Here is a 23,497-nt window from a genome sequence, read left to right on the forward strand (position 1 = left end):
AAACTTCACTTACACCAAGGATAATGGCGCGCTGCGTGGGCTGTGAGCCAAACATGCGACGGATTTTCGAGGATTCACTTCAAGAGGATTCGTCTGAATGTCTGGCGCACTGCTTCTTAAGAAGAAAAGGGCTTTCAGCAGAAATGTTAGGGGGAGACAGTTGTGTTTTTTCTAGCGCGCGGCGGTGCCACACAGAGCTGCAGCTGAAGCGTCCGCGAACGCAGCTGGGAGCGCGGAGGATGCGCAGCGTACGGCCGTGAAGGATGACCGTCACATCCTCCCCCGACCTCACATTCCAGCACCCGATCCGATCGCCCTGACTCACCCGTCAGCAGAGGACTGCTGTTGGACGCACTAGAGTAGAGCCGAATCAAGCCCGGCACCTGTCTGTCAGCCTGTCCGTTACAAGCTGCGGCTTACCTCCGGTGGCTCCTCACACCATCGCTGTGCGCAAACTCCGGCGGCTAGATCCCACACCGCGTCCACGTCTTGGAGGCAGCAAGGAGACGGCTGCAGTCACCGCTGGAACGAGCGCGAGTGTGGATTTTGCGGACGCAGTTGGCGCAAGCCTGCGGTGCGTGAACTGCAGCAGTGAATTGAGCGTACGTGAGGCGGACGCACAGGAACCCAGGCCAATTCGCGCTAAAAAATAAAAGCACTAATAGCTTATTCTGCTATTTAAAGTAGAGCCACCATTCTGTACAGCTTTTTTCCTGAGGTCTCCACGAACACACCAGTTCTGCAAACCCATTATAGGGACCAGGGGGAGGAATATAAAGCACCTAAACAAGACCGCACATGCATACATGCATGAAAGAGCAGGAAAAAAAAACCTTACCTGGAACTAAAGTCTTGAAAAGCGATTTGTGTTTCTTCAGTTTGAATGTTGGTGCACATGTATTGCCAAGACAAAAAGAAAAGGTTTTTAGTAAAACTAAACATTCACTTTTTTTACCTGCTTAAAGTTTGTGTTGAATTGGAGTACCATTTTTAAATTACAGATATTCCTGATGACAAAAAAATTTAATTCACAAGCACACCATTGGAAAGATAACAGAAAGGGCTGAAAAATAAAATAAATTAAAAAACAATGTAAGCTTTGTACTTATCTTAATTTGAAAGAAACCGGAAGTAAGTTAAATACAATGTATTCCGTTTACAAATTGCATTTTTCTGGCTATAAAGATGCACTAAATGGGAGATTCATCGGAAAACAGAGGTGGGTGTCTTTTAAAGCACATTAATTCTGTACTACTTGAGAAGCAGACCACCTTGTGTGTGCTATGGAAGCCTGGAAGCAGCACCTAGGGCGACTGCTATCTTTATTCTGTTTACATCTCACTTTCAATAGAATCTTAGGTCTAACCAGAAGATCACCGATGACTATTTTTGCTGAGTGCTCAAGTGGTGAACAGACAGCTGGAATTGGCAACCATCAGGCAGAACATGTGTATGTAGGCATTTCAACAGGTTACATGATTTCAAACATTTCACGTAAGAATGGATGGCTTGGTCAGGTCCATCCTTTTAGTAGAACCAACGGGTAACTTTAAAATGCAGCAATGCGAGTGTGGAGTAATCTGAGAAGTAAACATTCTACATCAACAAGAATTTGCTCAAATGCTGAAAAAAAATTGGGTTACAAAAAAAAGGTTAATATCAACCAAATTCAGAAATTATTTGAATGGCAGAGGAGCCTGATGATGCACAGTTCCTATTGGTTAATAAAGCTCAGCAAGTTTAATTTCACTCATTTATAGCAATGAATCCTCTGCACTAAAACTGCTCAAGTGTGCTGAGAAAATTCAGAGTACAAAATGTCTGGTTAAAAAAAAAATCACACTGAGCTTTCCAAAGGCTTAAGCACATTTTATCTGCAGTATATTTAAAAAAACACATTGATAATTTATTTCTAAAGTGCAGGGAATTAGGGCATATATGACTGATAACTGGATGAATATTTCTAAATTTGCTCAACTGCCATAGATCTAGTTTTCCAAGCTGACATGGTTGATTTGGTCTTTCTTTTAACATAAAAGCTTATAGTTTATCCCGTCTTAACCTGTTCTAATAGTTAAAATCATGTAAAATGTAAACCCCTGCTGGATTTTTCTCTTATTGTACTCAAATTTCAAATAATTGAAATGTGATGACATTTCCAGGTGCATAGCTGTAGGGCAAGACCATCTGTGGCTCTTGACGGCCAACACAGTGTACGAATTTAAACAATTCCTGCTCTACTTGTTGCACATTAACAGGTCCAAATGAATTTAGTCAATAAAAAAAACTCGATCAAGACAAGAAATCTTCATGTTCATGATTGATGATAAGATTTAGGTAAAAGCATTTACAGGCTCACTTATGACTGTGCTATAGGTCATCACGTTTCTTCACACTAAAGAGACAATGGTTCATTTTCACCACCATAAGCTTGTAATGGGATTGGATTTTCAATGTAATTCATCCATCCATCAATTTTCAGAACCTGCCGAATCCCTTTCAGGGTCAAGGGGCTGTTGGAGCCAATCCAGTTACTGTTGGGCAAAGGTGGGGTAAACCCTGAAGAGGTCACTAGTCTGTTGCAGGGCCACATACTCACATGCACACCTCGAGGAAATTTAGCAACGCCAATTAATATGCTAGGGATGTCTTTGGACTGTGGGAGGAAGTCTGAGAAAACCCATGCGTGCACAAGAACATGCAAACTCCAAATAAGGTCTCAGCTGGGATTTGAACCAGGGCTTCTCGCTGGGAGGGGAACACGCCAACCACTGCGCTCAATTCGGTTTGTTAAAGATTTCGTTTTCATTTCAAAATAAGTTTAATTTGGTGTTGTACTATTTAAACTTGACAAGGATAAAACTAATGAAAAACATCACTTTAAAGTTCAATTAACCTATAGTAAAATAAATAAACTTCAACAACTCTGCATTTAAATGGATGGATATTTCATTGGATGTTTTTTTTTTTAATGCACATCCCCCAACCAATTTCACTTAAGCCTTGCATAGGCTTTTTTTTTTTTTTTTTTAAATCATTGACATTTAGATTTTCTATTTGCAACCCCCCCCCCATTCTACATGGATTGAATCCATCAGCTTTTTTTTCACAAAGCTGAATGCATGCGTGACACATTTCCAGTGCGTCGTACCGCATCGAAAACTCAGAGCTGCAGGACCACTGCATGAGTGCAGAACACCCACAGGTGCAGAAATCCCTGTGTAAAGAGAGCATTAACCCTGTGATTCATACCTGCAGGAGGCCTTTCTATATACAGGAAAACTGGAAAGTCTGTACTGATCTATGGGAGCAAAAGTCATCCTGTTTTCTCCAATTCTTCCATTCAAAAAGAGTAAATGTTTCTTTGTCAGTTCTCAGTTTTAGGAATGCATCAGCTTCAACGTCACAAGATGTAAACAACTCAAAACATTGAGAGTAATTTATACAAAAGTCAGAATTCACCTATTTGTATATATTCCAACACCGGCTCAGATTTTTAAACAAAAAGCTAAAGGATTATGGTCAGTTTTAAAAATACCAAAAATCCTGAGATTAACTTCATTGATTTTTATTGTTAGTCCTGTTTAGAATCTCCATTTTCCTCACATTTATATATCAACTTGTGTTTTTCCCACAAACATCTACTTTTAAGTCACATTTTGCCAAGAGCTTACTGTCAAGTGGCATCATAACATCATAAGTTGGTTGAATCGGACAAATGTATCAAGATTTAGTTAATTATGAATTAATTTAAATTTACCCAAGAGCCCTTGGTCCTTAAGGGGAACAAACTCATCTGTCCCATGTAGCCGTGCCCTACTCACTGCTGATGAAGTGTGTTTGACACTACAGTACGTTTTATAGGTGACCTTTGTAGACCAATAGGAAATACCTGAAGCCTGCTTAATGAACAGCTGAAAAATATGAAAGGTTGACCAGAAAAAATGACGATAGCCAAACATATTTGTTTCACAATAGACATTTATTGGAATACATAAGTTAAATTTATTTCAAATTGGTTTAAAAAAAATAAAATATCTATAGAGCTCAGCTGTTAGTGCTGCAGGCTCCTTCCGGTTCCACCTGCAAAAATCAAGCAAGAAAAAAAAAATAAAAAAGCTGGAACAATGGACTCATAAGCTAGTTGATAAATCTTTAGCATGCAGTGGAATGTGAAGCATTTCCACAGGTCTGAAAAGAAAAGGATAAAGAAGGAAAAATAAAGGCACCTCTTGCTTTGCCAGACCTCTGGTTTCCATTGCAGGCTTCTGGTTTGCCGCCATGTCCTGAAAAGGATTTAGATAGCTCAAATCATCTCAGCTCATCTGCTTTGTATGAATAATACCTGCTAAGGGTGCACATTAAGAGAAATAAATAAAAGCTTGCATAACTTTTTTCAAACATTTCCATTCCAAAGTTTTATTCCATATTTTCAAAAAATAAAAAATAAAAAAAGCACCAGTATTAATATACCTGAGCATTTTGTCTTAAACCTGCCAAGCTTTTAAAAAGAAAAATTGTTTTAAAAAAAAGAAAAAAAAAAAAGGTGTGAAATTAAGAAGTTTTCTCCAATTTTAAAATTTTGTAAATTCACAATCAGTAATTAGCAAAAAAGAAAATATTCTGAATGGTAAAAATGTTTTTGTTGCAGGTACTTTAAGCTTTTTGGTACCTTGAGTCTTGTTCCTCTTCTGGCCTTTCTGCTTTTTATGCACATTCCTGTCCATGCAGAATGATTCGTGTTTACCATTTTTTAAGTTTTGAATTTCTATGGACAAAAAAAAAAAAAAAAAAATTAGTTCAACAGCATCCTGTTAAAGACCAAAAACACTGCCAGCATGAGACTACACCACCTGATATTTTTAAAAGCTGTATTTGGTCTGGTTCCACGTTGGTGCTTTGTGCCACACAGACACACATTGGATCCTGGAACTCATCACACTGGACACCACAGTCCACCAAGTGACCCTTTGGCTGGACAGCTTCAGGCTTTTTTCCTCCTGAAACCTCAGCCGCTTCTTCCACCTCAGTGGCTGCACCATTTTGAGGAGTAACTTGACCTGATGGGGAGATCCCCTCTTCTGCTACAGAGCTCAGAAGCAATGTTTCTTCAGCAGATTTAGGGCCGTCTTCCTGCAAGTCATTCACTGGAAAAGACTCCTGGTTTGGGCTTTTCTCAGCCTCTGGTTCAGAAGACCCATTTTCATCCTCATTTGAGGTGGATGTTGCTTTACTAGAAGGGGAAGATAAAGGATCCTTCCTTACAGTAGTGCACTGATCTGGTTCTGGCCAGATTTCATGAGCTTCAGCTTGAGTTTTGAGCTTCTTTGAAGAGTTTTGTTTATCATTAAGAATTTTAAAATCTAAAAAGGTTTCCGGGTTAAAATCAGAAGCAAATAACGCACTACTTTGCCATCTTTCCTTTCTAACTTCAATTAGACAGTCACTTTGGGCAGGTGATGCATGATGAGTTATCTCCATCTCGTTCACTTCAGGCTCAAACAAACCATTCTGTAAAAGCCATTCTGTGTTGGGGATAAAAGGGACAAGAGACTCCACAGACCAAACAGACTCATCCATTTTTCTCTTTGTCCAGTAGCTACTAAAACACGGTTTACTGAGAAGGCTCTCCATTGCGTCGTTGGCTGCAAATGTCTCACAGTCATTTTGCTGACAGTCTGGAAGCTTCTGGGACGAGTTCTCCAATTCATCCCCAAAGGTTAGAGATTGCCCCTTAGAAATGGCCAAGTTTTCAAGCTTGTCATCCACAGGGTTGATAAAAAAAGGAAATCGAATAATTTTGGAAAATATTTTGCTGTCCCGACCACTTGAGATCCCGTCAGCATCGTTACAGCGGACAACCACTGCCAAACAATCATCAGTGTCAGTAGAGTTGCGAGCAACAGAATTATTTGTCTCTTGTTCGGTTTGAAGGCATTCCTTCTGAATCAGTTCTTTTTCTGGGACAGATTTTGGGGTGCTGCCTCTCCAATTCAACAGAATGTCCGGAACAGATGTGTGCCTTTCACTACAAACTCCGTCGTCTTTCTGAGAGGAGCTGCAAACAGGGTCTGCGTCATCTGGGGGATTTAGACTTGTATTGCACTGATCATGCTTGCAATCATGGCTACAGGTTTGACCATCACTTCCCTGTTCCATTTCTTGAGTCGCTTTTACGCACGTTTGAATGTCACCGGTCCCAGTGGAGTCATTGGTGAAGACGTCTTTAGGTGGTCCATATGCATCACTGCCGGACGCCACAAAGTTCTCAAGATCAGCTGACGCCTCTTTCTGACATCTGGAGCCTGAAGAGTCTAGAGAATTTGGGGTAGTTCCTCGCCCAGAATCTGAGCTGGGGGGCAGCCATCTTAGATCATCCCCACCCCTTTGTGTTGGCTCTGTTTGGACCTCTGAGTTCGTAGTTTGTCTGACAGAGGCAGTTTGAGGCACACGTGTTCTGGATGTTTGGTTTGGGTGTTGATGGTACCCTTGAGAGTGACCCTGCTGGTGAGGTAAGCGCCTGTATTCAAAGGGGGGGATCTGAGGGTGAGGTAGGACATACGGTGGAGCCTCCAGATAAGGAGGAGGAAGGAATGTTGGTGGGGGTAAAACCATACCATAGCCTAAGAAAAAAAAAAAAATCATTGCCTTCAACTTTGAAACAAGAGCTGTCAAACATTTTTGGTGAAATAAAATGTAGAAATGCAACATCTGCCAACTGAAAAAGGCTCACTCAATCACAACTCAGTCATACCTGGAATGCCTCCAAACGGGTTATAAAAAGAGGGCACAGGCCACTGATAGTGGAGGAAGGACGGTGGAGGCGGTGCTTGGACATAAACCAGTGGTCGAACAAAGACAGAAGGCTGAGGATGGGACAACGATCCTGGCTCATGGACAGCACTGTGGGGACCTTGGTCTGGCTGTGCGGAGCTCAACTCACTATCGGTGCAAGAGGCAGAACTTCCTGCAACAGGTCCCTGATGCCCTGGAGGTCTGTGTAGAGTTGCTGCCATAGTCAATCTGAAGAGATAAGTGGGTTAAAAAGGAAACAAACTGTTCTATTGTATTGCTGAGAGCAAACTTTCCTCCCTTCACAACTCAGGTTTTTGTCAACACGACTGAATGCCATTGTAGTAGTTTTAGGGGATGTCATCTGGACTTGGTTTTAAAGTTGGAAGACGTTTCACCTCTTATCCAAGAGGCTTAGTCAATTCTAAAACTACTACAATGGAACCAACCTGGATGAATGAGAGTCTTCATAGACACGACTGAATGCCATTTCTAATTTCAAACTTCAAATGGGTCCTAAAAATCTAATAGTCTACCAAGCAAATTGCATACATCTAGTGTTACAGAATTATGCTTGTTGATGCCTAGTTATTAGCATTTGAATTAAAACATTAAATGTGACTAGCCACAGTAGATTTAAATGTTGAAAAAAATTAAAAGAAAAAAAACAAGGCAGATCAAACATGAGATATATATATATATATATATATATATATATATATATATATACAAAATTAACATGCCACCCAGCTTCAAGAGTTAAGTAGAGTTTCCCTTGGACTTCAGTCTTGAATACATTGCATTCAACACATACATAATTTGGAGAGAACCTTTTAACGTTCTCCTTTGTGTGGAGAATGTGAACGACAGAACAAGAACACTAGTGTTTGCCTTTGGCAAGCTCATCCAATTCACAATAAATAACATTTTTAAAAATATCACTTTACCTTTCCAAACACAAATCCACCAGCAAAGTAAAAGCCAGAAATGTAACGCAACAGACAAGCCAGAGATTAACCAACTGCTGATCACACAAGTGTGTGGACTGCAAGCTAATTTGAAGGCTTGTAGCCAATCAATTTAGAGAGCCCTCTGCAGCTGAGAATGCCATGATGCCTTTCTCACACTAGATGGAGCCTTCCATCTGACAGGAAAAAGCTGTTCTGTCAGACATTTTAGAGGGAGATCATTAAATACATTTGCACAAGCTTTTTGCGCTGACCTGTTGAGCCTTGGCCACATTTTCAGTCAAAAAAACAGGCAGAGAATACATCAAACATTATCTCACAACAGGAGGGCTTAGGGGAATGTTTTTTGTGTTTATTTTTGACAGAGAATAATGCCCTGTATATAAGGCTGTATGCACACACATGCAATTCATTCCCTTCAGCAACCCTTTACCTAAAATACAAGATTTAATCAAAGAGCAAAGTTTTCATATGGGCCGAAAATGGAACCCAGTGGACACAGAATTTGGTACTATTGCAAAATCCCACAAAGGTTTAATAATGAGTTATTTTTACCTTTCAATGAAAAAATATGTGATTGCATTCCAATGAAGTACATTTAATATATACATTTTCCTCTATGCTTCATTGACTTCTACGTTTGTGCACTGGTAATTTCACTGGTCTATATAACTGTTTCTCTGTATAGATATAGGTATCATATGTGCCACATTAAAAATCCTATATTTCTCCTTCAAGGTAAAAAAAAAAAAAGAAACTAATAAATGTATTAAATACACCTATGATGTAGTTTTGTCACCCTTAGCATTTAAACTTTGCACAAATGAAGGCATTATCCTTTGTATGCGTCTCAAGGGTCATTTACAAAACAAGTACTAGGTGTTTAAAATCTGTGTTCTTCATCAATATTAGCACAGTAAACAAGGAAGGATTTATTTCCAGGCTCACTTTCAGAAATGACAGACTGCAGAGATACAAGGAAGGCTTTTAACAGAGCTTTTTAAACATGAGTGCATGTGCCCTTGGGGTTACCTAATGGCACTCCAGTGTGCAAACTGTTTTTCTTGTTTCAGTATATTTTAATGTTTAAATCTTTCTGTGAAACACAGCAAACTGATTCTATGTAAGAGAGTTGCTTTACAAACAAAAGAGGTCTTTTGCTGATTGGGGGTTCTTTGACTTTAAAATCCTTTTATGAGGTGTGTATCCTTAAAAAAAGGGCTCAGAATCACAGGTTTGTCGTGTTGAAATTGACTCATGGACAAGTGAAACACATTCTAATGCTAAACCCAAAATTAATACATTCGAAAACGCAAACTCAAAATAAACAAAATATTCATTACATAAAAATAAATACATCTGTATCGTTTTTTTTTAAATGTACTGTAAAATTAATGAAGAAATACTTTTTTCTTCTTTTTGCAACATAGTATTGAACTGCAGTTTTTGCCTAAATTCACCCATCTTAAAAACTATTTTTTGGTATTCTGATGACTTTCATGACTACATTTGAATAAAAACCATGAACTGAGATTTGCAGACTGCTTCTTCAAACACATGGGGAAGAATCGGCCGCTCTTTAAAAAGCTCTGTAACCTCCAGCGTGGTTCAGTGGTGGGATGCAGCCATGGCTGTCATGAGGCGTCTGCTTAGGTTCATGATAGATAACTTTATCTCCTTCAGCCACAGACTCCAAACACAGAGACAGCTTAGAATCTCAAAATACAACTCAGTCTACTTCATGATGGTGTCAATTAAAGTGGCGAGCTATCATCTTTGAAAATGTAACAATTTCAATGTAAGCATGTCATTTTATTGCATAAATGGATTTTAGCGTCAAACTGGGATTGTTGAATTCTGTAATCTGGAAGTAAGCACTGTATGACTTATCTTGAAATTAAAAAAAACAAAAATGAAGTACCATTTCTGTCATAAATTCTGTTTAGTCATAATAAGTCATTCAAAAAGAATGGTGAGTGAGTCTGTGCAGAACTGAAAGGCTGGAGGTGTGTGATAGTGAAGTCAGATGTCATCCACCCATACAGACGTCATTTGCAAGTCCATGATAATTTTAAAACACGTTGGTTGTCTGCATTAATGATAAAACACATCAATTTTTTTTAAAGTCAATATGACAAAACTTTTTGTTTGATAGTTTGATTGATTTCTGTGCTGATGTGTGATCATGTGCTTCTGATCCCGAAGGACCAAACTTCCAAGTTGCGCGAAATTATGATGAAAATGGGATTGCTGATCCCATTTCTAAAGCTGCAGCAGCTTGTATTAAAAGTTTTTGTCTTTTGGAGTAAATCTGAATGCATTGTTGCTGCACAGGAGTGTGAAAATTGCTTTTCAGAGGAGCACTTGCATCAAAAGTAAGAAAATTAAACAAAAGTGATATTAACCTAAAGTGTCAGACTTCTGTGATAAATACGCACTAACTCCAATCACTTCCTTGACCACAGATGTAAAACCTTCCACTAAGGCCTCCAGACGCTTCTACAGTGAAATGTGATAGGATGTCAACTGCGCAGCAAACCAGTTATAAAATTTCTATCCAACTAAATATGCTTCCCAAACAATTATCATTGGTCAATGATGGGATTGACTAAGGGTGTACCCTGCCTTCACCCAACAGCAGCTGGGTTAGGCCCCAGCTACCCAAAAGGGACTGCGTGGGATTGGAAAATGGATGGAGGGAAAGTGGTAGGGGATGAAGGCTGACAAAGCAAAGTCAGGTGAATAGATTGCAGAAGTCCCCTACTTTCTGCAGAGTCAGTCACTGAAGACCCCAGTCTTCACTTTCATTTTAAATCTAGAATAATGTGAGGAGCTTCGTTGAATTGCTTTTTATGAATGAGTCTTCCCGGAGGAGTTAGAGTTGTTTAAGGTGCAAATGGGCTTTTATATTCCACCCTATGGATTACAAATGGGATGTCACGTAACCTCATATGTTTGTGAAGACAGGGGACTTTGCAAGTCCACTAACAAACAGAATAGCATGCAGCAGCAGAAAATTCAACTTGGTTTGTAGCATTAATGAGTTAGTAGTAAAATTTGTGCAACAACTGCAATAAATAAAAAATGTGATTTAAAAGCCAAATGGCAACAGTTCTGAATCATACAATGCAAACTCTGCAAAGGTTGCTTTGTTTGTATTTTCCAATTTTAGTATTTAATAAACTAAAAGACTTCCAAATGTTCAAGTGGAGTGTTTACACTTACGCGTTTATGCACTACAAAAGCTCTCCCTTGGACTACACCCCATCATCTGTGACTGGCTCCTGGACTTTCTGACTGGCAGGCCTCAGTCTGTCAGAATAGGGAACAGGACTTCAGCCAGCATCATCTCTAACATTGGCACACCACAGGGCTGTGTTCTCAGCCCCATCCTCTACACCATGTTCACCCACAACTGTGTGGCCTCTCATAAGGAAAACATGATCCTGAAGTTTGCTGAAGACACCGCCATGATAGGACGCATCACTGGCGGGGACGAAGCAGCCTACAGGAGGGAGGTGGCCAGTCTGGTGTCATGGTGTTAGGACACTAACATCACCCTCAACACAGACAAGACAAAGGAGATCACAGTGGACATAAGGAAGGAGAGGAACCCTCAAAAGCCGCTGCTTATCCGGGGACTGGAAGAGGAGTGGCTGAGCAGCTTTAAATTTCTCGGGGTCCACCTCAGCCAGGACCTCACCTGGACACTCAACACCACCCAGCTGGTGAAGAAAGCTCATCAGTGGCTGTACTTCCCATGGAGGCTAAGGAAGTTCGGCATGTCCCCAAAGATCCTCAGCAACTTCTACAGCTGCATGGTTGAGTCCACCCTGACCAGCTGCATCACAGTGTGGTACGGCAGCTCTATCGCCATAGGCTGCAAACGCCTGCAGAGAGTGGTGAAGACTGCATCAACTGCACCTTTGCACATTCTCATTGTTTATAAATGGTAAATGGCGTATACTTATATAGCGCTTTCTACCTTCTTTTGAAGGCCCAAAGCACTTTACAGTCACAGACTCATTCACTCAGTCACACACTGATGGAGCTCCACAGCCAAACACTGGCCCCAACATCCCACCATAGGCAAGGTGGGGTTCAGTGTCTTGCCCTAGGACACTTTGATACATGGGCGTGCAAGGCGGGAATCGAACCTGCAATATTACAATCATGGGTCGACCGCCCTACCGCTGCACCACGGCCGCTGTGGTCTTGCACATTTACTTCGTGTAAGTCTCCTTGCACAATTAAACTCAGCTGTATTTGCACAACATCTGTTTTATATAAAGGTTTGGCCATTTACTGATGCATAGTTATATTTTATTTATGTTATATGTGAATTTCCTTTATCCTGTATATATCCTACTCCTATCTTTAATTTGTTTTCTTTAACCCTTGTACTATCTTAGATGACCCCACCCTTACATTGACGTGTTCTCACTACCATGACAAAGGTGGATAAAGGTGGAAAGATTTCATGCAATCCATGGACACCAGTGAAGATCACAAATCATTGAAGAAAAAAGGTTCAGAGCACTGTCTAGTGGGTCTAGATGACCCAACTCCCAATGTTAAAGTGCCAAGGATAGCACAAGGGTTAAGTGTATGTTCATTTCTCACTATAAATAACCCCAAAGTGGTGTTTTGATCTGTTCACAATTTCTAAATATTCCTCTAAAAACCTGCGTAGGTGTAACTTTGGTGCTGCTATTAGATGGGCACTGAAAGGGATTGTGGGATACCATTCTCTTTGCCTGTCCGGAGGGATTTGGGTTTAAGTGTGAGTTTTTGACCAAATGTGTTTAGTTGTCAAGCTGTTTTAATGTGTTTTGCCTAATTATTTGTACTGTTGTATTTAATTCTTTCTGCACCATGAGTGAGAGGGAGGGAGAGGATGATGAGTTTATGTGTAGTGAAGTAATTGTAAATTCGGAGATATGATATGTGCTTACAAAATGTAAATCTGTATTGTTTCATTCATTTTATTGTTATAAAAATGAGAATGTCTGCAGAATCAAATTTAGACATATGAGAGTTCAACAATTACAATAAATTAAGATGGAAAAAATTTAATTGAATTGGATTAATATGACATTTAGTTAGATAAATATGTAAATTTGAGTTGTAAAAAAATATTGAGTTGGATAGACGTAAGAAATTAAGTTGGATAAATTTAACTTAATTACTTGTTACCAACTGAGGAGCCGGTTTAGCTCGTGCTGGTTTGCGGCGCCTTCCGTCCATGAAACCAGGGTTCGACTCCGGGCTGCTCCCTGTTCCCTTCTCTGCTTCTGTGCCAGTCCCAGGCCTGGTTGCCTTGAGAGGGTTGGGTCAGGAAAGGCATCCAGCGTAAAACATTGCCTAGTTTACCGTGCGACTCATTCCCTGTGGCAACCCCTGATGGGAAAAGCCAAAAGGGAAACAACTTGAATTAATTTAAGTTGGTTATATATACATATGTGTCACAATGAGAATAAGATCAGAAACTCGTGCGTTTCCTTTGTCCGTTCTTTTTCTCCAAGCAGAAACTCTTTCTTTTGCTGATGCAGCAGTATTACTTTTTTAATGGACGTATAATCTTCATACGCCGTCATTAAAATCTCAGACTCCGTCTCACTGGAGTATAGCGCTCTTTTTTTCACCACGCATATCCATGGTGACTCCGGAAATCAGCGATCCATTGAGAATGTCTTTATGTACCTGCTGTGCACGCCCATTAACCTAGGGTTACCAAGTCGAGTGTAATTACGCCAACTCATATCTGTTCTTTTGGAACCAACATACCCAGAGTAAGCAAGTTCAGGCGGATTTTAGCCAGAGTTCAGGATTAAAGTCAGGGTAGTTTAAACATGCTTCCTGGAATACCTCCCTGCTGTGCATCGTCAGCAGGTTTGGCTTAAACGAAACCAAGGAGAGAGGAGGACGTTTCTGCTCAACAGGAAAAATGTATTTCATTTATTTGTTATTCATATAATTTAATGTGGTTTTAGGATGTTTTTCTTCAAAGTTCATTTGTAACATGGGTATTTTATCTGGGTACTTGGTGGAAACACTGATGACGTTTATTGCCCACCCTGGGAATTGAACCCTGCACTTGACCAACTGAGCTATCCAGCTGAATGTGATGTAAACTAGGAATATTAGATGTTGCAGTTCTTCAAAAGTATTCTGGAGGCTGGTAGCAATGTTGGAGTCCTATCTTACATCCAAAATAATATTTACCACTTAATTTTCAATTTCCTAGAGTGTTGATGGGAGAAAACCCACCAACCAAGCAAATCTTGTGGGAAAATCCAATAGGTGACATTATGGATTATGTATAAAAATCTGGTTTCTTCTGTTTTTCTGTGCAGGTGGTTCCTCCCTGATGGATCTTGCCTGCACTTACCTTATTAGTTCACCTTTTGAGGTACATTTTATGAGTCGTCCGTGCTTGTCTGGTCTGTTTGCTGCTGACCTCCTCATAATTTACTCTGTACAAGTATTGCTTGGTTTTGTTTTCTGCAATAATTTCCAGGTTCTATTCCTTTAGTTTTTCCACTTATGAAGAGTTTATGAGTCCACTTCATCCTGTAACCACAATGGACCTTTCAATATAAATGAATCAGTGTTCAGTACAAAAGCCACCATCCTTCATGGTCTTCAAGTTTATAAGTGCATATGTGCAGGTAAGGAGTTATACATGCTTAGGTTTTCACAGCAACATATTGTGTTGTTCTTCAGGCAAACAATATACTTCAAAATGGCTCTGAGATTGAGTGCTGTGCTTTCCTGCAGTCCACAGCTTTCGTGTAAATAGAACGTGTGCAGAAATAAAAATGGAAAAATTAGAACCCACTAAGGATGAACACTGACTCTCCAGCAGCTGGAAACTCGTGTCAGATGAGAATGGGACTAAAAGAAGATCCTACTCATGCTATGACAAGCAGTCCCATGTTCCAGCTGTTTTTAGCAGACATCCTATTAAATATGTTTTGTGCAAAAAAGTCAACATTTTTCCAGATGAAATATTTATTTCTGATGTTCTTTTGTAAATAAACTGCTGTCTCCTTTTTAAATAATTTGTCAAACTTTTACAAGTTTGGACTGCAAATATTAAAAATGTGTACTTTCAGTTGATGTTTATTTATTTTAATGAATTAAATGAAAAAGCTCAAAACACATGAAAACTGAAAGACAAGAGCTTCATGGAACAGCCATGTTTTCATATATCTGGTGATATGCTAGTTTTGTATACAGAGCTTTTCCACCTTTGACTCTTTGTTTTGTCTAAAACAGTTATAAAGGCATCTGCTCTGATCCAAACTTTCACTTGAAGCAGTTTAAACGTTAGTAAATCTTTAAATCTTTGCCCAGTGATTTCACTCCAACAACTTTCCAGAGACAGAACTTTGCCATTGTTTTACAGAATATAAAACCAAAAAGTCAACATTTCCCATGTTTAGATCCTCTGTTTACAGATTTGCATTATTTTAAACCAAAAGCAAAAAGAAGATAGTTTTCCTATTTTAGTTGACATCAATTTATGGACCCACTCCAGTCATCTTTTGATCTATTGTAAAAGTGTTCCCAGTGGTCTTTTAACTATGATTATGATGTTTTTAGCCAAAAATTGAAAAACCCGTGCCGTTTTCTAGGACATAGCTTCTGCATAGCAGCAGTAGTTCATTAGAAATTTGCCTCTAAGACTGTTGGCAATGAGCAATCGGGCCCCCACTTCCCTTCCCCATTGCTGAGGGTGCTCTGTTTACATGCTCTCCAGATAGCTTACAGTCCCTCACACCCCCCACCTAACATTACCAGTGCATCAAAAATGGCAAGCAGTACTGGAGCTATCCTGTCGTACAGTTTAGAGCCCGATTTCAGCTCAGACGAGGATAACAAAGACATACATGGGTCTGGTAGTCTACAAATGGATGCATCAGAATGGAGCAGAGCAGGGAGCTTGCGCCCCTTCCCAGCATATTTTCTACGTCACAGATACACTTTTTTCTAACATTTCTTTTCTGCTCCTGATCAACAACAATTTGAATAAAGAAATATTCAAAAATGCTATTTTCAGCATATTTTCCTTATACCTGTCCTCCATCATCAGAAAAATACCACAAAAACATGTTGAAAACACAAGTTTCATTAGGAAGAAGCTGCTTTATTGTAGGGGTAGAGGCTGACTGAATCTTGTCAGACTTTGGATCTTAGTTAGAGGTCTAAACTCCCAAAAGTCGGGATTTTTTAATGCTTCAAAAACAGTTGGTAAATAAAATATATCAAATGAATCCTGAGACAAACAGGAAGTCAGGAGATAACATGGTATCATATGAATATGTTGTCAGATTTGAAAGATGAGCATTGCATTTTAGTGTACTTTACTCGTTTATAGGGAGATTCAGGAGTCCAGAAGTAACGTTACAAAGGCTCCATTTTGAAGATTGATTTTTTTTTTACAGCAAAAGATTGAAAAACCTAATTTCCTTTCCCAGCTTTTACATTAGTTTTCTAAACTGCAGTTACTCAATGAACTGGATATGGCTGTGTCTAGGGTGGGTTTTGGACCAAACAACGTATGCACATTACATCTTCTAAACATTCACTGACTGTGCTGCTGCTGTAATCCTCATGTTTGACTCAAATCTTGAACAGATGGAGGGAACCTTTACCAACATCAGCACCAGATTTCACACACAAACTCACATTTTTGAGTGTTTGTCTGCTGCATAATCCTAAGATTCCAGTAGGGTTTGTTTGGATTTTGAGAGCCAACACTATCTTTCTCAGTAAATCCTTTGAAAACAGAATCGTTCAGCAAACTGAGGTGGAGGGATTCTGCATGAATCCTGAGAGTTTTTGTCACATAAACCCTTGACCACCATCTTTGGCTCAGTCAACACGGCGTATACCATCCCTGAGGTGAGGGGATCGAGACTTCATGTCAGCATGTTTATGGGGGGATTTTCTGCTCCAAGATGGTGTTTGGTTGGTTTGTGTTGAGAGCACGGAGTGGATTTGACACAAGCGAGAGCACAAAAAAATATAATTCTTGAAAACAGCAGACCTTTCTTTGCCGCTTGGGGTCAGACTCAGCACAGAAGCAGCCTGGACCAACGTAGAAGAAGGATCAGAGGTATTCCTGGCAAGTTTGGTACCCAGAGCGAAAAACTAGACACCCCATATCCCACCCCCTCAAGGACTCATCCATATAAACACAAGAACATGATATATTATTTCTGTTACTTTATTAACTATTGAAATAAATACAAGTTATCAAGAATATATGAAAAAATAGGATATTTTAAATCACCAATGTAAATTGCACAAATCCTTCATAACCACAAATAAACAAAATGAAATGAATAAAAAATAGCTGTTGTTTTATTTATTCAATGTATTTTAATAATATGATATTAACTAGATTTTGTAATATTATGTATTAATTTGTTGATATTATATGTGATAAATTGTTAAATGGGATTATTAAATGAGTTAGTAAGAGTTAGAAAAGCTATAAAACCTTAAAAATTAAAATTCAACAAAAATGGATTAATTTAGCATTTAATTCATAACTCAATTAGTTTAATAATAAGATTTAATTGTAAGATTGCTTCTACTTTTTTACTTAGTAAAGAAATTGGCTTGCTCAATTTATTGAAATGTTTCTTTTTAATAACCACTATTCATTAATGCATTTTAAATATAAAATTAACGAAATTCACAAATAAGTAAATTCTATTTTAAATTTTACTTTTTCAAAATTGTTTCCAATTTTTGTTTCTGCACTCCTTTTTTAAATTACATTGAAATTGTAAAATAACTTGCTTTAATTGATTTATCTGATAATGTTTTATATGTGTTTTGATTACTATGATAATTTCATAAATAAACTCAAACAACTTACAACTTCTAATAAACACATTTGAAATCTTGGAATGCAAGTAAACGCTGCTATAATTTTCTAAGTATTGCAAAATACACCAGTGTCTCAAATTCTGCAGCTGCTTTTGAAAACGTTTGTAAGTTGAGTTTAGATACAGCAACACTTTTGACACAACCCAAACGGTTAAATATTCAATTGGAGGATTAAACTGGAAATTAAAAAATACATCTTCTTTTTGTTACATTTTCTACAAAATGTACAAACATTGTGGATTTTTTTTTATTCAACCATATTCATCTAAGAATATTTTGAGTCAGAAAGAACGAGCCCTGCTGCAGGTTGTCACTGAAGGATTCGGGGCTAAAATCATGGGATGTTGTATGCGTTTCCATCTAATAAGCAAGACTTTGTGTTATAGGAATTGCATACCAGCAGTCAGATTCATCAAAGGAGGAATTATAAATTTCAGTTTATAAAAATTATTTATTGTATTGTTTACACTTTTGAGAAAAGCTAAACACACAAATAGAACACAGAAAATCTAAATCCCTCAAATGCAACTCAAATTTATATTATATTTTGGTCAAATTTGTGAGTGTGTTCTTTTTTTTTTTTTTTTTTTTTTTTAACTTGTCCTGTCCAACAGCTAGGCAGACAGATGAGAGCTGAGGGCCTCTTGGGTTGGACATATTTTACTTTAACAAGAGGGGTTATGTGAGTGTGTTCTGGCTTTTCCTTCCTTCTTGTCTATGTAAAACAGACAATGCGGGTTGGGGGGTGGGGGGCTCAAGAAAGCGGGGGGGGGGGGGGGGGGGGCATTTCAGGGGAGTATTGCCCAAAATACAAATTTCAGATGAAGGACAATCCTGACCAAGAGCAGAGAAAACAATCCATCCAGACCAGTGCTGCACACTTCTCACAGCATAACACTGTTGCAAAAAATTGATGGATGGATGGATGGATGGATGGATGGATGGATGGAAGGCAGAGAGGTGGGGTGGAGGAAAGGTGCTGCATGCTTGTCCTTATCTGCAGACTGACAGAGGACCCTTCGAGCAAACCAGGCCCCTCAGCCGGAGCCACTATAAAGGGTCGCCAACACGGATTCTGCGCAGTTTCCTCTCCGTTGGCTGTTCGGACTGACATAGCAGACAGGCATGTCTCACGCGTGGGGTTACGGTCCATCTGACGGTAAGACACGTGGCTTTCTGCTTCACAGTCTTCCTCGCTTATTATTACTGTATTATTTTTCTTGTTGACGAGATTTTTATCTGAAATGTTATTCTTACTTCATAAAATGGTAAATGGAAATATCAGTGATTATTTGTTTGCAAAAACGTATAGATTTTAAGTGGTTCTATAATAGTTTTTATCTTAAACCTAGGCTGTGCGCAATTTATAATATTAAAAGTGATCTAAAAATAGCTTTAAACAAACGATTTAAGTTTGAAATTCAAAATAAATTTGCCTGTTATACGAAGCAACGAAAAATGCGCGTGACATGCAGCGTGCGTTTTTTAAAACATGTTAAAAATACACAAAAACAGTTAGGTAACCTATGTTAGAAAAACAGTAAAAATAAACATTTTAGTATTTTGTCAACCGAAACACTAAATGCACTTTAATTTGCAATTAATCAAGAAGCTACTTAGAAAAGATATTATTGAATTTTTCAAAAATCCCTTCAACATTTGTTTGATGCATGTTATAAAATCAGTTTGCAGCATAAATGAGCTTTGCAAAGCTAAAAAATAAAAAAGGAAAAACATTTTTGCACAAATAAAAAAGAAAAAGCAATTTAGAGATGTAAAAAGCCAAGATCTGTAGGAAGCATAAATTATTGACTCTGCACATCTTAAATGTTCTACTTGACTGAAAACTATTTAATCTTATTCATCAATAATTCTTAATCTGTTGTCTTTTAAAATATTTTTCTTCACACAAATGCATTAGTTTGAATTTAAAGAGAGTTTTTTTATGTAAAAGTGGTTTATGATTCATTCCCCTTTGGTCAAGAAAGGTGTAATTTTTTATTCTTCTTTGCTTTTACAGAAGTCACATTTTAAGTCATTGTTAAAGCCTATAAATTTGTTTTTCCAACTGAATGTTAAAGATGAAAAAAAAATGTAAGCACTTTTGTAAGTTGGATTGTTTGTTCTTATCCTTTGTCTTGTTTTTTTTCCATTGTTTCATCTGAAGGACCTGAAACCTGGGCAGAAAACTTTCCTCTAGCTAGTGGGCCCAGACAGTCTCCCATCAACATCGTCCCCAAGGAGGCCCAGTTTGACCCCTCTCTGAAGCCCCTGAAAATCAGGTACGACGCCAGAGACGCTAAGGGCATCCTCAACAATGGACATTCCTTCCAGGTGGACTTTGTGGATGACACCGACAGCTCCAGTAAGAACTGCTCAGCTCCCTATTTCTGTTTTTAAATACATTCATAATCGTTGTTGAAGTTGGATTTTTTTATTAGAGTTTTAGTATTTCCCTGATGTACTATTATGTATTAACATGTTGTTTTTTTTTCCCATTTATTTACTTGACTCCATTTAGAAAATAATTATAGAAATCTTGACACAGACGTTCTGACTTTCTGCAACGAAAACAGTCCAATGACGTCCTCTCCCATTTGTCCTTTTATCAAATTTGAAACTTTATCTGACGGTTAACAGACGCTTGCAGCCTCGCCCTGTCATAGGCGAGGTTTGTCCAACTGTCAGCCAGCAGGGCGCACGAATGATGAATTATGGGATTGATACTCGCTTCTTAAACAACTTACCTTTTAGGAAACATTCATATTTGCTCTTTTCTTCATAATCAACATTTAACCTACATTAACCTACCTTATGAACAAACATCACGAGGCTTAAAGAAATGTGGTAAAGAAACTATTACTATTTATTATAAGGTAAACATTTACTATTAAGGTGCTAAAAAAAAATCACTGTCCAAAAAAAAAATGTAAACCCAAATCCTCATAAAAACACATTTGTTTACAAAGCTGTTGGGTATTTGCTAAAAAAAAAAAAACAAAGCTTAGTAAAAGACAGAAAAAAAAACACTTTATAGAAATATTTCAAAGAAACATTTGATTATAACTAACAATACCAAGATCAACAGCAACACGTAGTTTCATTACATTACTGTTAAAGTCCTGACTCACTTTAGGAAGATGAAGAGAAAAAATCCTTTTGTGTTTAGAATCTATCAATTCACAAATGCAAGTATTGTAAAACCAATTATTTCAATAGACAAAGTAATATTTACAAATCCAACATCAGGCATTTAGAACTAAATAACTCTTAAGGATGCATTTATATTCTTCTATTGCATGAGTTTAACAAGCAGCTGTGCCTTCCTGACTGCATCTACAGTCATGTTGTTGTGTTTCCACGACCAGCTCTGACAGGAGGTCCCATCTCTGGAACCTATCGTTTGAAGCAGTTTCATTTCCACTGGGGAGCCAGTGATGAAAGGGGCTCAGAGCACACCATCAATGGCATCACGTTTCCTTGTGAGGTATAAACGCGGCATCTGCACTTCCCTGACTGCACCTCAGACTGATGGACCTCTGCTTGTCCTAAAAATGAAAAAAGACACATGAGGTCGTAATGAAACATAAGCCTTTTACTAAATTGACTTTTCTTGGGATTACATGGCCAATCGGTTGAGTAAACTGTCATTAAAACAGTTTTTAAAAAGATTAACACATAAAATATTAAATCAATTTGGGGTTTAGTTTTTAGATTGGTGGACTCGTACAGTTCAATCGTTTGGTGATCTGTTAATGCTGCCCAGCTGAGAGACTCCTTTTTTGGTTTTTAGCTTCACCTGGTGCACTGGAACACCAAATATGCCAGCTTTGGAGAGGCTGCAGACAAGCCTGATGGCCTGGCTGTGGTGGGGGTCTTTCTTAAGGTGAGAATTCCTACCTCAACACCCTCAGCTTGGAAGAAGGCCTCAGATATTGACGTCTTCAAGATTTAAGACAGATTAGACAAATAATTAACAGTGAATCTGGAAATTAATTTTTAAAATCCCTTAGATCGGTGCTGCCAATCCCAAGCTCCAGAAGGTTCTGGACGCACTGGATGCTATCAAGACCAAGGTTTGCTGAATGCCAGCATGATCAATGCAGTGAAAGTTTTATGAGATTTAAAGTATCAAACCGACATAGTTTTCTTTCATCTTTCTTTACTTGCTCCTTCTTTCCATTGTCATTTCCATGAATGTCCATAGGGAAAGCAGAACGTCTTTGCCAACTTTGACCCAAAGACTCTTCTTCCGGGTTCACTGGACTATTGGACTTACGACGGCTCTTTGACAACCCCGCCCCTCTTGGAGAGTGTCACCTGGATTGTTCTTAAAGAGCAAATCAGCGTCAGCCCTGCTCAGGTAGTCAAGTTACTATTAACACTTGACCAACACACAAAGTAAGTTTGTATGTAAAAAACTTCAGTCAGGTGAAGAAAAAAATAATTCCAGGGTTCAGCCACCAAAGATTCAGATTATATTTCAAATTCTGCTTTTACATCAAAGGTTTTCTTGTAAAGTTGAAACACATTAGGATGCACTAGGAAAACTGAAGCAGAGCTAATAGGACAGGAAAAATGTGCAGTTCCAACAACTGTCCATTGGGGGGAAGTATTGCACATAACAAGCTGTACGTAGAGAGTAAAAAAATAAATAAAAAGGCAGGGAAAAGCCTTTTTTCCTGCTGATCAACATCACTACACCGTAGAGCTAGAGCTGTGGTGCTCTGGACACAGCTCAACAGATAAGCAGTAGTAAGTCTGGTTAATTCTGGGATGGGAGACCAGGACAACCAGGTACTTTCATCTACTGCAACCACATGGTGACACTTTCCAGTGTTTCCAGGTGTCAGTCCCAAGTCTAAGTAAATGCACAAGGTTGAATCAGGACCGGCATCTGCTGTCAAACCTGAAGCCAAAACCACACGAGCAAAGCACTGAGTTCTTTGCTGAGGGGAGTAGCTAAAATGACTAACTAAGCTTCACACTAACAAGAGATTCTCCAAATGTTTCACAATTCATGTTTTTCAGGTGTACAGTATAATACATTGTACATGTATAATGTACATTATATTACATTGTTTACTCTTTTTGGCTGGCTTCTACTTTTTGGCTCACTAAATATGTGTGTGTGTGTGTATTTGTCTTGTCCTGACAGACAGAAGAACCATTTTTTTTCACACAAGCTCCACACATCACACACTGATATTGCAAACCTTTATACTGATGATGATTTTATTGGCGGTTTTCTTGACTTTTATTCATCCAATTAATAAATTTTCTATTGTAAATGATTTCCACTGATTGTGAAGCAATAAAGTGTGGTTAATTGCTTCTTTACTTCTGTTTTGTTTCACTAGATGGCTAAGTTCCGCAGCCTCCTCTTCACTGGGGACGGAGAACCTCTGTGCAACATGGTGGACAACTTCAGACCTCCTCAGCTCCTCAAGGGTCGTCGGGTCCGGGCTTCCTTTAAATAAACACGCCTTCCTTCAAGTTTCCCGCTGCTTGATGAATGTTTTATTTGAAATGTTTTCCACACATGCAACTTCTTTAGTCTCACTTTGAATTGTATTACACTCCCCTTTAGAAAAACTTCCAGAACAATTTTAAAAATATTTCTTTCCCCGTGTCATTTAGACTGCACACAAATCTTTCCTAATTAAAAAGTATTATCAATTCAAAACTTTGGAAACTTTTCTTTTTATTTAAAGTTGCACTAGGTTTTAAAAAAATGCTTTCGGTGAGCAGTATGCAGCCAATAAAGCTTGCTCATTTGAAATCCTAATGAGGAAGATACATTTTTGAAATTCCCCTCATTGATTAAAACA

The 23,497-nt window shown here is 38.6% G+C and overlaps 2 protein-coding genes and 1 long non-coding RNA gene across 7 annotated transcripts in view; 1 reads left to right on the forward strand and 2 right to left on the reverse strand.

Moving 5' to 3' along the window:
• Positions 1 to 598, reverse strand: part of LOC101160590 (disks large-associated protein 1) — a 91,052-nt gene extending 90,454 nt beyond the window's left edge. For 2 of the 5 annotated variants that reach the window (XM_011486379.3, XM_020710847.3), the window contains exon 1: positions 421 to 571. The gene's annotated coding sequence lies outside the window, so the exon portion shown is untranslated. Of the gene's footprint in view, positions 1 to 325 lie in introns of all 5 variants that reach the window. The other 3 variants (XM_011486380.3, XM_078935419.1, XM_078935418.1) reach the window with 3 other exon arrangements.
• Positions 599 to 3,963: 3,365 nt separating this feature from the next.
• LOC101160842 (uncharacterized) lies at positions 3,964 to 7,954 on the reverse strand. The gene is made up of 6 exons (XR_013650733.1): positions 7,740 to 7,954; positions 6,755 to 7,023; positions 4,854 to 6,623; positions 4,673 to 4,768; positions 4,230 to 4,286; positions 3,964 to 4,083 (listed from the first exon to the last, which is right to left on the reverse strand). It is a non-coding gene; the product is annotated as an uncharacterized LOC101160842 (long non-coding RNA).
• A 10,659-nt stretch (positions 7,955 to 18,613) lies between these two features.
• Positions 18,614 to 23,165, forward strand: cahz (carbonic anhydrase). The gene is made up of 7 exons (XM_023964792.2): positions 18,614 to 18,825; positions 19,834 to 20,031; positions 21,035 to 21,153; positions 21,460 to 21,552; positions 21,680 to 21,742; positions 21,874 to 22,029; positions 23,027 to 23,165. The coding sequence occupies exons 1-7, from the start codon at positions 18,792 to 18,794 to the stop codon at positions 23,144 to 23,146; spliced, it is 783 nt and encodes a 260-aa protein (XP_023820560.1). The 5' UTR covers positions 18,614 to 18,791; the 3' UTR covers positions 23,147 to 23,165.
• Positions 23,166 to 23,497: the final 332 nt, after the last annotated feature.

The sequence above is a fragment of the Oryzias latipes genome, chromosome 17 (genome assembly GCF_053564925.1).
Source record: "Oryzias latipes strain Hd-rR chromosome 17, Olatipes_Hd-rR_3.1".
Lineage (NCBI taxonomy): Eukaryota > Metazoa > Chordata > Actinopteri > Beloniformes > Adrianichthyidae > Oryzias > Oryzias latipes.